This window comes from Rattus rattus, chromosome 14 (assembly GCF_011064425.1).
Source record: "Rattus rattus isolate New Zealand chromosome 14, Rrattus_CSIRO_v1, whole genome shotgun sequence".
Classification (NCBI taxonomy): domain Eukaryota; kingdom Metazoa; phylum Chordata; class Mammalia; order Rodentia; family Muridae; genus Rattus; species Rattus rattus.
In genome coordinates, this window is record NC_046167.1 from 25,154,583 (window position 1) to 25,169,781 (window position 15,199).

The 15,199-nt window shown below is 42.4% G+C and overlaps 1 protein-coding gene across 1 annotated transcript in view; it reads right to left on the reverse strand.

The window, feature by feature from the left end:
• Ryr2 (ryanodine receptor 2) overlaps nt 1-15,199 on the reverse strand; it is a 393,422-nt gene that overhangs the window by 193,496 nt on the left and 184,727 nt on the right. The window contains exons 28-29 of the mRNA XM_032885202.1: nt 6,692-6,900; nt 5,296-5,470 (exon numbers count right to left, since the gene is read on the reverse strand). Coding sequence (XP_032741093.1) covers nt 5,296-5,470; nt 6,692-6,900 — 384 coding nt within the window. The remainder of the gene's footprint in view (nt 1-5,295; nt 5,471-6,691; nt 6,901-15,199) is intronic.

Sequence of the window (15,199 nt, forward strand, 5' to 3'; positions counted from 1 at the left end):
TTCTTGCCTCTTGGAACACTAGCACACTGTTGACTTGCACACACATAGACATCAACAAACATACAGATGAACTATAATAAAATAAAGTTTAAAGTCATAACATCCAGTGTTTCCCTTCCAGTCTGTTTCCATCAGTACCAATGTGAAAGGACGACTGTGCAGTGGCACTGCCACCAAGGCTGGGGGAAGGACCCATCCAGCTAAGCACCAAGAAGTGTTAATGATCACTTTGTGATTAAGTTTGAACCGGCTGCAGCTGTGCCTGACAGCCCATGCTCCAACAGTCAGGAAAGTCACCGCAAATAAGGGTCCCTGGGAAATCAAAGGGATGGATGGGATAAATAGAACCAATCGGAGACACTTGAAAGTCATCCGTGCCGATTAGAAAGTGTAACCCACTATCTGACACCACTGAAAAGACAATAAGACAGAATCAGCTCCTTGGATAAGGAACATCTATTTATTTCTGATCACTGTGTTCACGGCAGCATTATCAGCCTTGAAGATACTAGAGACTTGCAAATATCTCCATGGTAGACCTTTGGGTGTTAATTGTACTTCTCTGATTTTCATTGTACATTTAAAGTAGTTTCATTAAAAAATTAATCTAATTTAGCAATATGTGCAAATATATATACATATATGTGTGTGTGTATATATATATATATATATATATATATATAAAACGAGAAACTAAATCTCTATTCACAACTCTACATTGCCTCTCGGATGGAATAAACATTTGATTTTGAAAGTTTATTCTTTAAAGAATCATCTGTACATAGAAAAACAGTCACATACACGCATTTCATAAAACAAGCACTCTGTTTCCAGGCAGGAAAACACCAAGATGGTTATCCAAAAGCTTCAGAGTTGAAAAATAGATTCTGAGCACTTTTGGATCTCTTTTCTGAAGTCCTTCAACGAATTCCTCCCAATTAATGTGTTTTGTCTTATGGAAACAAGGGATAGACCCCATCACTTCCCTTCACTTAATAAAACAGTACCTGATGACATCCTTTCCAGGAAGGATGTGTTGGAGTGCTACAGATGCACTTGCTTATATGGCTCGTTCTTCAAGCCTAACTCTCAGTGCTGTGTCCACTAAAAAGACTCTGCATCAGAAACCCTGCTTATCCCCCTGAGCAGTTGTAAGATTTACGTAGACCATCCAACTTGTATTCATTGAGAAACCTCTGGCCACATACGTCTTTATGTGACAAATATCAGCTGCCATGTGCCAAAAACTAAAAATAACACAGAGATACCAGCTCCAAGCTGCTCGACATCTACCGAGGGGCTGGAAGATATGGGAAAAGGTTAACCAAATCCTGTACTATTTTTCCAAGAATGTGGTATTTGGTGCAGAAAAGGGATGGAAAGGGAAGATTCGGTAACTTCTCCAGAACAGTTAATATCTAAGATCAGGGCATTCAGACAGTAGCCCTGTGGAGGGTTTGACAAGAGACACTCTGAAGAACTGGATGTAAATCTTAGTTCCATTCCAACCCTTAGTTCTACTACTGAACCCTCTGTGTACTATATACATTCCCTGAGATTCAACCCTTTTTCCTTAACACATACATGATAGGAATTTTTTCAGTAATTAAAGATTTATTGTAAATAACTTGCAAATCAAAACCATTGAAGAGCAAGATTAGCCAGCTCCAATGTTTGTCCATCTCAATGATCTTCTATGCATTCAGATCAGTTCTGCTGACTCCTGAAGCTTCCAACTGGATTTCACACTTTCACTATCAATATATTTTATGTTTTTATCAACCACAAAAGGATGAAAAGTTCATGACAGAGTTGAACCTAGAGAAATAATTAACTTTAATTATCTTTAATGATTCAGGTGTCCATTACCTGCATTCTGTCCTTCCTCATCAGTAAGATTGTCCCTCTTCAGTTCTTTCTACATGTTATATTATACTTACACATATATTATAGGGCAGGATCTGCAACTGAGGGAAAATATGTAGCTGTTTCCTTTCTGAAAAAAATTCATATTTCTTTTGCACTGAATAGCATTTCATTTTAAAAATGAACTAGGTTTTCATAATCCATCTGTTGATGGACAGCTAGGTTGGTTCCCTCCCCATTGTGAACAGAGCAACAATAAACATGGATTATGGTTCCAAAGGAAAGCAGGTCTACAACTTATCATAGAAGTTCACTGGATTTAATTATAGATAGAAAAAGAAGTAGAAATCAATTTACCCATAGGAACAGAATGATTACCTTTGGTATATACACAGGATGAAATATGGACAGCCATTAAAATTCATCTTATTGCTCTCAATAAAGGCATAGTTGGGGAGAAGGAAAATGACTCAGTCAGTACAGCAACTGCTGCCCAGGCATAGGGGCCTGAATTTAAATGGCAGCCATCTACATAGGAAAGCCAGGTGTGGTTGGACACGTCTGTAAGCCAAGCACTGGAGGGGCAAAGAGAAGACAGATCCCGGAGCTACCTGGCCAGCCAGTCATAGAAGTCAGTGAGCTCTGGGTTCAGTGAGAGGTCCTGCCTCAAAGGATATGGCAGAGAGCAAGTGGAAGGTACCCCATGGCTTTCTTTGGCTTCCAGACAGACGTGCAAACACACACACATGAACACACACATGCATATACACACAGAGGGAGACACTATAGACACAAAGAAAACAAAACAGGAAAGAACAGTAAGACTAATATAGCAATGCTGCAGATTGAATCCTTTCAAGTGAAGAGTGCACAAGAGTGACTATACCATTTCTTACACAGTTTTAGAGCTAGCATCTCTCAAGGAATTGGTAAAATAATTAAATTCCATTTGAAATGCTTATGCCTTTGAATAGCTTTATAATAAGCTGAAGGAGTTTATTTCCGTAACATCATTTTTAATTCTTTATGAAAGTGATATTAAATATCAAATTTCTCTAGTCTTTATTAATTTTATAAAGTGTTTTTTAATATTATGTGCGTATGTATATTCCTAAATAAATTTATGTGCACCACTTGTGTCCAAGTGCCCACTGAGAGCAGAAGAGGATGTCAGATCCCTTAGAATTAGAGATACAGGTGGTAGTCAGTCTTCTAATGTGGATGGTGGGAACTGAACTCAGGCCTCCTTTGAGGGTAATAAGTACTCTTAATTGATGAGCCATTTTTATATAATTTTATTCATATCAATTATAGAAGCAACAAGTAAGTATAAGTCATTTTCATGGAATTCATACTAATAAATGGAATATATATATGTGTGTGTGTGTGTGTGTGTGTGTGTGTGTGTGTGTGTGTGTGTATTTTAATGTAAAAGTACCACAGACAGAAGGCAAATAACCGAACATAGTAAAATAAAACTTTATTTATAAAAGCAGATGATGGACAGGGACTTGGTTCAGTTTACTACTCCTTGCTCCTGGTTACTTTCTTATTTCAAATACTACCGTTCTTGTCCCAGCAAATCTTTAGTAAACACCAGGACATGCTCATGATCTACACACTGGGGCTACAGATGTGAACAAATTCAAAAGAGCCTTTAACTGGGGGCACTTAGCAACGAACACACAAACATAAAATATAAAATAAGTAAATTAGAAAAGAGCCACGGGGTGAAGCTTGGAAGATCACTCAGTGTCTAAGGGTACTAACTGCATCAACACGAGGAACTTAGTTCAAATCCCCTGCATTCATATAGGAAGTAGGCCTGACCACACACATCTGCCTGTAACTCCAGAGCTGCAGGGATAAAGACAGGAGGATCCATGAGGCTTGCTGAAGGCCAGATAGCTCCCAGTTCAGTGAGAGACACTGTCTCAAGTGAACAATATCCCAGCACAATGAAACAGATTTCCATAAAGCTTTGGACACACCCAACATCTATAAAATGCTGGCCCCACTTTCCTGCCCTTGACATTTGTGATCCTCTAGTCAGTTACCTTAAGTGACATTCCACCAGTAACAGCCTGGAGATATGTTTCTAAAGAAAGTCTTTCTGGCAGTGGGTCTTAGCATAATTAATGCAAATGAGTTCTTCAACTGATTATATACGTCTGAGACATGCCCACCCTGTTTGTAAGTCTGTTCACACAGTTTATACGTCTTATGGTGAAGTTGCCTCTTGTAGTGTAGGACAGATGGCCTTGACAAGATTTTGCTTTCTCTGGTGTGAGTCTCTAGTCCCAAAGCAGAGGTTGTGTGACGAGCATACAAGCACAGCCTAGAAGCTAGCAGCCTCTGGGATGTAAGACAAAACAGCCATGAAAACCTAGAGCTGGGGCTACAAACCAAAGAAGCTACAACAGATGGTGAGCATCTCCTAAGGATTAGCAAACACCTCGTTCTTTACCCTTCCTCAAATACACATGGGAAGCCACATATCCAACCTCAACAATATGGGACAAATTTGATTTCATATAAATTTAAATCAAAAGCTAATGCATGGGTCCTTTTCTAGCTTCAAGACATATATAAAACTAGCCTCATGTTCATGCATGTGCACATATACAAATAATAAAATCCCACACATGAAAAAGAACTTGTCTTTCTGAGTCGGGGTGAATTTTCAGTTCTATCATTTTTTTTCTTCAGAATTCTTTTTCTTCTTACATCTGTATAAAATCCCACTGTGTGTATATACCATATTTTCACTATGTGAATAGAGCGTCTCTGTGGTGAGACAAAGAAGTCTCTGAGAATATCCCAAAAGTGATATAATTGGCTCACATGGTCATTCTATTTTGTTTCTTTTTCTTTCTTTTTTTTTTTAATGTTTTACAAAACCTCCACCCTGGATGTCTTTATGGTAGAATTTACCCACTGTATAGAACTTAAAAGTGTCAACCTCTCTGGCAAACAGCAATCTACAAGGAAATGAGACCTGTCTTTTAGTCACCTTTGTCACTCCAGATTCTGAGAGAGGGACTTCCTGAGCCATGCCAGATTCTCATTCCCTTTTGGTAAAGTTAATGAGTAAGAAAATGCTCTAAAACCACTGATGAACCAGGGATATCCTGAATGAAGCGTTAATGCTGTGGGACACGATCTTAGTGGCCACCATTTCTTCTGTTGTACACACAGACATTCCAACCTCATCAAAACTAAGTAAGTGGGGTAGGTGTCATTTCTGCTGTGATAATCTCAAGGGTGTCTGATCAGATCAGCCACATGTCACCATAGTGCCCAGAAACTTACAGAGGCAACTCATATGCCCACTCACCCTAAAACTACTACCAAGCCTGGTCGTGAACCAGGGGGACAAACAGATGCATTGTATTGAAAACACAAATGGCTAAACACCATGGCTCTTACCATCACCAACATCAAAGTCCTTGAAAGCCAGCTCGGAGCCTGAGTCATCCAGCAGGATCTCACCGTTCAGAGTGAACATCATGGTGTGTTCGTTCATATCAACCATGCAGCCCACGACATCACCTGCTTGCCAAGAACGCCCGTAGTGTTCATTGCCCTGGTGCCACCGCTGGGCCTATGGGAGGTAGAAGAGACCGCAATAGAAGATCAGCAACAGAAGGATGATCTTAGTTGGAACTACCAGTCTAGAGCCAGGCAGGGGGTAAAGGGATGTCTCGGGAGTCTAAATCCCTACAGTGTGCACAGGAAGAGGTATTATAGACAAACCAGATGCTATTTCATCCTTTCAAGTTGAGCTAACTGTATGTACTATGGCTATGGGTTGTTTTTCTATAATATCACGTGTACAGTTAAGAAAGAAAAGAAGAACGAGAGAAAGGAAACCTTTCTCATGTTTGCCTTTCTCACAATAAAATCACTCTTCTTGATATTACTTAAACAAAATGAAATTCTGGAAACTTCTCGGTTCCTTTGTAACATCATCAAAGCTTCAAATCACAACTTAAAAATACTCTGAAGGTATCTGTGAAAATGAACAAGCCCCAAACCAACCCTGGATACCAGCCCACTTATAAACACACTTAGATACAGTTTCAAATGTCAGCTTGGGTTACACTCATTTATAGGTAAAAAGTCACTTGTATGGGTTATTTTGTCACATAAATCCTTTTAACTTATTTGGAAGTACCACCTTCATTGTGATTTGAATACAATGTGTTTTTTATACAAATGTGTTACTGCATTTATATAAAATACTGATAATAGCCTCGATGTAACATATCGCTTTAAAATTTTTAAACTAAATGATGCATCAAAGTCGTTACAACTCAGAATTCCCCTTGCACCTCTATTGTCTCCTTACCCTACTTGTATCCTCAAAGTTAAACTTCTCTTTTTATCTGTAGGCTCTGGGTTCGACAGGAATAGAACTCCAATTTCTGAAGTTTATTTCTGTCTCTGGTTCACTAGGTCTGGTCACGAGCAAGAATGATACCAAAGCCGCTTCATTTGTTTGTTTGTTTGTTTGTTTGTTTGTTTAGATAAGGTCTCTCTACATGAAACCCAGGTTGGGCCTGAGCAAATGATCCTCCTGCCTCAGCTCCCTTACTGCTGGGATTAAAATATGCACCACAGCACCTGCTTCTTTGCCATTTCTGAGAGACAAGGAAGACCTCACTCTTTGACAATCTTTTGGTAAATTCACTGGATCTGTAGGACAGTAAAGAGTCCTGAGACGACTAAAAAGACATATCCAAGGTCTTCTGTGAGACCAGCAGGGAATCTGGCATTCATACATACAAGCAGGGTTAGGCCAGGTTTCAGCAAGGCTACTCACCTTAAAGCCATCAAAAGCAAAGGCACGTTCATCAGAACCCAGTTCTAGATCCGGTTGGCAGCCTGGCCTGCTCCAGCCCACCCTCATGTCTCCAGCAGTGACGGCCTCAAATTCAAAGTACCAGCGCCCAGCCTTTACTGCATAGGTCTTCTCTGCCCTGAAGATGCGGAACCTCTCCCCAGTACCGCTGCACACCTCGGCTCTTGAGGCTGTAGGTTTGAGAGACTGGAGATCATTGGGTGGGAAGTTAAGAGAAAAAAAACAGGGCTTGACCTAACTCAGTCGCAAAACCCACAGGGAGGCTGACTATTGAATTCCGCACCTTCTCCTGCTTCAACATCTACCTGAGGGTGTGTCAGATGGAACCATCCAGGACAGTAGAAAGCCAGACAGGACTTCCTGAGAAGGTTGGGGAGGAGCTCCAGGACTGACCACACAGGTGGCCTTCCTCTTGCTGCCCCTTTCAGAATGCATTTCAGAGAAAAAGCCATCCAGTCCTGGATGGTTTAGAAATGGAAGACTACAAGAACACATTCCTTTCAAATCTTAGGTGAGAATTTAAAAAGAATACATTGTTCTAAAAGAAAAAAATCATATAACTACCCTCCCTGCCTTGTGCCCCTCCTGTTGGCTACCACACTATTCAAACAATAGATCACCAGAAACGAAGGTACTCCAATCTCCTCCTAGGAGCAGAAAACGTTCTGGGGCATCCAGAGAAAGAACTTCTGTCTGGGAACAAGATTTACAACTTAACCTGGTATCCTGTTGGAGGGACTGAACTGTGAAGATGCTGGAGGGGTAGGGGTGTACATTCCTGGGGCTGCCTTGGTCTGCCTGTCACTTGCCTTCTTTTGAAATTCAGATGCTGACTATGGTTAAGGCCAGGGGCTGGATCTATTTGTCCCTCCTCTCAGTGGGGTCACATTAGATCAATCTTTCTCTTCTGCTTTTCACCATTGGTTTGTTTCATTGGCTTATTAAGGACAGGTGCTAAACTATCTTATTGGGACATAGGCTATGACCTGAACACTACTAAAAAGTAGACATTTATGAGTGAGTATGGGGATGAAGAAGACAGAGAGAGCAGAGAATGATAGGGTGAGAGGGATAGAGCAGACAATGACTGCCTATGACTATATTTTCACTACAGGGGGGCTAACAAGCTCTGGTCTACCATGAAGGAGTTTACTGTTCTTCCACACTTTCAAAAGAGCCTGCCACACCAACAAATGTGCCTAGAAATGGGATACATACAGTTCTGTTGGGTCCTACCTTGGGGTGTTTCCCTGCCCCCTTGCTGAGCTTTTTAGCCTGCTATAGCAAGAAGTTGTTTACACCCTTGGCAGCTGCTCTTAGGCCCTGATTTGGGGCCCCGACTTTCCATGGCACCCCCCCCCCACTGAGCCTTCCAGCTTGTTGTTGTTAAGAAGTTGTTTATGCCCCTGTTTGGGCCGGGACTTTCCACCACACAGACTTTTCCTGCTTTCCTGGTTGGGGATTTTCACCTGCCTTGTTGTTTTTCCACAGCTTTTGCCTCAGGTATATAAGGAGATCTCAGTAAAACCTTGGTGGCACTCTCTGAAAACAGGTGACCCGTGTACGTGTTTTCTTTCAATCCCACAGACCAATGCCCGATATTCACACACTGGTGGTTGCGCTGTCACAGTTCAAGATCAAAGCCAATGGAGTGCAAAGTGTGAAATACATGCTTGATATTCTATACCTGTACTGTCGGGGGCGGGGGGGGGGGTTATCTGCTACCTGTGGGTGTTGAGCACTTGAAATACTGTTTGTGTGACTGACACGCAATTCACTTTTCTCAGTTTGACTCATGTGGCCAGTGCCCACCATACTGAGGTGGGCTTCGAAGAATACCTGCTATTCTCCATAGAGATGGATATGTCTGCATATATGTTTGTTAGTGAGTGTGTGTGTGTGCTGACTATGAGACTGAGAGGACCAAGAAAAGAACCACAGACCACCTAGGCACCTGAAACCTACAGCCAGAGTAATCCTGAGAAGTACAATCCACATTAATCTCAGAGACCTGGGCTAAAGATCTGATCCACAGATACAGGAGGCAGTTAAGGGAAGAGATCACAACTGGTAAGGCCTGAGCTGGACCCCAAGGAACAAACTACAGTGACTTCAGGTTTGGGACACAATGCATAGGTGGCAGATTGGGGGACTCATTTAAAGCTACAGCTCTCTCTTCCCACTCAGTTGCTGGCAGCTGGCACGGAGTTAACAGGTACCAGATAAATACCTGCTTTTCATCTATTCCCATTCGAAGATTTGGGCGACATTTATAAATTATAAGAGTTCAATAAGTTGTCTATTGAGAAAAAATGATCAAATGAAACAGCAAAAGTAAAACTGAGTGTGGCGGTACACTACACACTGTAATCACAGCACTCAGGAGGTACATAAAGAACTAGAGGCTAGCTAGAGGCTAGCCTCAACTATATCACAGCACCGTGGAAGGCAGAGACAGGTGGAGCTCCATGAGTTCTAAGCCAGCTAGAGCCACATAGTGAGATCCTGTCATATTATAAATAAATAGATGATAGATAGATTGATAGATATAGATAGATCAATAGAGGATAGATAAATAGATAATACATAGATCAGTCTATATAAGCTCTAGTAGGCAACAGTAGAGACACAGAATAGCATGAGAGTAAAATAAAGCAAGAGAAGAAACACTGGCTGTCATGTCAGGTGGCTTCCTATCGTGAGTTGGATTAACCTGCTTTTAGAGTAGCAATTACAGACAGGGGGCTGAAGCATCTGCTGGCTCAGTTTCCAATAGCTAGTATTAAATACACTAGAGAAATGTCTTTAGTTGTACACCCATTGTTGTGATCAGTAGGTCTCAAACAAAATGAACAGACATGAATGAGAGGGAGGAACAGGACTAGGGGGGGCAGCGAGATAAAAAAGTGGGTGGATAGTCGTCGATATACACTGTATACATTCAGGAAGTTGTCTAAAACAAATTTAGTTAATTAAAATTGTTCATGTCAGTTGCTGAATAAGTACATTTCTAAGGCAAAACATCCAATTTTGAAACTTTAAGCAGCTTCCGTTGGGAGGTCACTAGTCCTCCATTCTGTCAATTCAAAACAGAAACAGTCAAATAAAATTAAGAATTCATTTTCTGAGCATTCAGGAAGCTGATGCAGGAGGACTCCTCCAAGTTCCAGCTTAATTTGTGCTACAATGAGTTTCAGGTCATTTGAAACTCTTATGAGACCTTGTCTCAAAATATACTCATGTATCCTGAGGAAACAGCTTACTAACCCTTTCTTAAGTAATGACTGCAGGCACATTAATCTTAGAGATCTAGAAATACAGGGTGATGTTCACACTTAGAGCTTCTTACTAGAAGTCTCCTGAGGTTTAGAATAAAACCTAAGTGTCACTGATAAATTCAAGCCATGCTTTTCCAAGGTACGGGATAATCCATTCTCTAGTCAACCAATTTACTAAGGTGTCCTGGAGTCATTATCTATCCCCTGTTACATTTCTGGGACATCAGAGGTCATAACTATAAAGTTTAGGGTTTAGGAAAGCAAACAGAAACATTCTTTGATTAAAACATTCCAAATATTTGGAAGCCAAATTTGACATAAAAACTTATGACAGGATCTGGAGAGATGGCTCAGCTGTTAGGAGCACATATTTCTCTTGCAGAAGACCTCAGTTCAGTTCCCAGCAGCCAAGTCAGGGGGCCCACAACCAATTATAACTAAAGTTCCAAAGTATCTTTCTTCCTCTTCTGGGGTCCCTGGGCATTGACCGCATGAGCTCAAGCACTGCTGAGCTGGCTTGAGAAGCAAACAGATCTTCCCCCAGCTTCAAGCACAAGACCCAAGGAAGGCCAAAGTGTCACATCCCTGTCAAAGACACAGAACTCCATTCCAATAAGAAAAGCCACACACTGTGCTTGATTCGCAGACACTTAGTATGTAGCTCTAACCTGTGTGAGTTTGACAAATGATGTTTATATCGAGATAATAAATAGAATACATGACATAAAAAACAAACAAACAAACAAACAAACAAACAAACAAAAAAACCCAACCCTTCAGCGGGTACCTTTCTCCTGGACATGATCAAGGTTATTGGGACTCAAATTAAGACAGTTGGGAAATAGATCTGATCAGAGACTGTGTTCCCTGAACCTACAGAGCTGGCCAAGAATAGGTACATGGTGACTGATCAGACAAGAGTGAGGGTTTATTCCATGTCCAATTTTCCTCACCAGACCACAGGCTTAGAGGCCACCAACCACTAGAGGGCAGTGAGACCTAACTATGTTTGAAATTGACAAATTACACCCAGCAGCAAAGAAGGCAGCTATAGTCTCTTAAAAGTTTTATACATTATCTAGAATGTGCCAGGTGTGTTTATATCATACTTTAAAAATAATTGGTACCGAACCAGCCACCCTTTCAACTTCCTCGTATTACATTTAGTAAAGTAATTCAGATCTCAATAAAAATCTTGTAGTGAGTAAGAACATATTCCACTTTCAGAGGTTTTAATACATCATTGAGAACAATACTCCTAAATACCACAACTCAAATACTGGTGAGCATTTCAGTCGGAATAGGTGAGCACTCTCCTGAAAAGTGGGGAATAAATCAGAGCTATGGGAAATTACACAAAGTTAGGCTCGATTTTTGCAACCTTTTCTACGTTTAACTTAATCAAATGTAAGCCACAGCAGAAGAGGAAGTTACAGACTAATGTTTCATTTTTTTTAAAAAAAATCTTTATCTATTGTTATTAACGAGGGGGTAACATGTGCCACTGTGCACATGTGGAAATCAGAAGGCAGCTTTGTGAAGTCTAATTCTCTCCTACATTAACAGGGGTTCCAGAGACTGAACCCTAGCCCTCGAGCTTTCACAGCAGGTGTCTTACCCATGAGCTACCTCTCCAGACACAAATTGATGCTTTTAATCGTATGTAAGCAATCGCTAGACTGATGTGGTCTTATACCATAAAAACTTTCACACCTCTTAATCTCTACTTTAGAAAAATCACAGTTTTCCCCAAAGGCTTCCCAACTAGTGCCTCTACCTCCCAGCATCCTCCCCCACCAATCTGTCCCCACTCTCTGTTACCATAGTTATGTTTCTATGGTAAACTGGGATGGCATTGCAAACTCCTGCCTGACAAGTTCCAAGGGCTGGTACTCTCTGCTCAAATATCTCCACGAATCTCAGTTAGGGTTTCAATATATTCCTTGTTTTGCCTTAATTATCTTCCTGTTGTGCATGACTACTGCCTTCTGACCTGTGCCCTACTTTTGGTCCAAGGACAGAACCATTTCTCGTGTCTTTCTGTGTGCAATTATGCCATACACACTCTCTGTTTGGATGAAAATGTCTCCCTGTGATTCCAATAGCTAATGTTTCGATTGGTTCAGATTCTAACGCAGAAAATGCTCTCTCCCATAAACGATACCTCGAATGGGTGAGTTAATCCTTTGTACCCACTTTCTGTAATGTGTTATATGTAATCTTCTACGAGGGAGACATATTATTAGAAACATCTCGCCTCCCTTTGCAACAGAACACAACCCTTGTCTCCTTGATTATCACTTATGTGACTTCACAAAGACAAAAGGTTGTCATCTGTTTCTCCATGTGTTTGTATGTATTCACATGTAGATGTGCACATGGTGGGGGATTCGTGAGTATGCTCAGGAATGTAGCGCTCAGATGTCACTGTCCAGTGTCTCCTTTTATAACTCTCTCCCTCATTTTCTGATGCAGGATGTCACACTGAACCTAAAGCTCTCTGATTCAGTTAGACAAGCTGCCCAGCAAGCTTCGAGAAGGATCTATCTCCATCTCCAGGCTGTGGTTAAGAATATCAGACCTCGGTTCTTGCCTGTTTTATGTGGGATCTTGGGATCATTGTTAGCTTACAGAGGATCCCTTTGGATCCTCCCAGGGACCCAGCAATGGCTTGGGTTATTGTTACCTCATGTTGTTAGCTCTGTTTTAAACGTATAAGCTACAGGAAACCCACTCAGACCTACCTCTCATGGACCAAATAGACTCCACCCAGATAAGTCCATCTGCCTAAAGTTCCCACTGACTACCTATTCCAAAGGGTGGGATTCCTCTGGGTTTCAAATGTACATCTAAAAAAATTCTTTTTCTTCCAAATGTGCTTAATCTTACTCTACCTATAATAAATATATATGTGTGCGTTCCAGCATCTTGTCAAGTCCAGGTGCTTACTACACCCAGGACAGCTCCAGAGAAGCGACCTCCAGATGTTCCAATCTCCTCTCACAGACACAGATGCTTCTACTGGACCTGTTCCTTCTGACCTGTCCTCAGATGGTTCCATAGACACTAGACAACAAGGAAACAGCCAACTCAAACATCCCATACCCACTTCTCTAGGTTCCCTAGAGACATGTTGCCCGCAAAGCAAGCGGGAAGTAGTCAGAGATCATGACAACTCTATTCCTGTTCCACCTTTGCCTCTTAACTTTTCTTTTTTAATTAAAACTAAATGGGGAAATGTTGATATTCTGTCTAAGCTCCACCCCCACAGCTACCTGGCAACAGCAGGTATGCTCCACCCAACAGTTGCCTAGCAACAGCCAGCTGTACCTGACTATAAAGGGGGCTGCTTGCCCCCTCCTCCCTCTTGCTCTCTCTGCTCTTCTCTCTGCTCTTGTGCCCTCTTCCCCTTCATCCCTTCTCTTCCTACCCCTCCCCCTTTCCTTTCATTTGCTCATGGCCAGCCTTTGCTTCTCCCCTCTTCTACTCTTCTCCTCTCATTAAACCTTTCCATGTGGAACCATGTTGGCTTGGTGTACTCTGTCTGGACGCGAGCCGAGATTTAAACCCCAACAGTCATCACCTGCACCACAGGGATCACAGAGGAACCTGTGGCAGTCTGTTCTCTCCTTCTACCATTTCCACCATGTGGGGGCTGGGTACTGCGCTCCAGTCATGAGTCCTGGAAGCAAGAACATGTCTCACTGGTCCCAGTTCCCTCTTTCCTTCCTGAACTATACTATGTTCTTCATTTTCTTGCCTCATGATCTATCTCCCTACCTGCTCTAAACCTTAGCCAAAACTCTAAACCAGTTCCTTGCTCTGCTGAGTTTTCTGGAAACAGGCATGCACACACACACACACACACACACACACACACACACACGCATGCATGCATGCACACACACACACACACACACACGCATGCACGCACACATGCACAGACACACAGGTTGGTGCCTCTATGAACACCGTCTCTACATTTCATGGGACCATGAATGTTTCTCTGGAATCTTCTCATCTATTTGCACTCTTCCTTCTAACCTTTGCTGCCGATGCCATCGCTTGAGTAAAGAAAGCTCAGAATCCTCTGCTCCACTGATCAAGGAACCACTCATCCCTCCAAAGTTCAGAGAAGTAACCATTAGCATCTCTTCTAGGCTTCCACCCTATAGTTACCTAGCAACAGCCAGGTAGGCCTGGCTGCTATAGAAGAGATTGCTTGGCCTCTCTTCACTCTCTCTGCCCCTTTTCTCTCTCTGACCCCCCCCCCCCTTTCTCCATTACTTCCCCCTTCCCCCTCCCCCCTTCCCCCTCCTGGCTGGCCTAGGCCTCTCCTCTCTTCTTTCTTGGTCCTTTTCTGTCCCCTTTCTCTGCCTCTACTCCCTTCTCTCCCTGCCTCTAACTCCCCTTCCCATGCCCCCAAATAAACTCTATTCTATACTACACTGTCATATGGCTGGTACCTGGGTGGGACTTGGGGAGTATTAGCATTTTGTCTAGGCTCTGCCCCACAGTTACCTGTCAAAAACCAGGTATGACTGACTCACTATAAAAGGAGCTGCTTACGTGTGTGTGTGTGTGTGTGTGTGTGTGTGTGTGTGTGTGTCTCTCTCTCTCTCTTTTTCTCACTCATGCCTTCTTGCTCTCACTCTGTCCCTTTCCCCCCTTCTCTCTTCATATTCCCCTTCCCCCTCTCTCCATGTGCTCAAGGCTGGCCTATACTCATGTATTCCTCCTCCCCGCCCCCTACACTCTCAACTCCCCTCCCCATGCCCTGAATAAACTATAGGCTGGTCCCTCATGGGATGCCTCACCCCCTTCCTGAATACTTCACCACACATTCTCCAAAATATATTCTTCCTCTCCTTATCTTTTTATAAACACAAGAGGGGGAATGCCTCCGCATGGGGCCGCTAAGACAACCCCTCCCACCTTACCATATCATGCTCTGCTAAACATATACTTGGTTTTATAAAACATATCAATAACCTAAGGTGACAGTTCCCAGAGCATAGACTCAGATATTTTTACCACGTCCATCCGCAGGGCCCTTTCTCCAGCTCCAAAATACACTGAAAAGCAACAGCCCCTCAGGCACAGAAACAAACCAGCCACCCACAAGTTTCCAGGGCAAACAGAAGGGGGCAGAAATGCCTCCAAAGGCCAATTCAGAGATAACTGTCAAGAT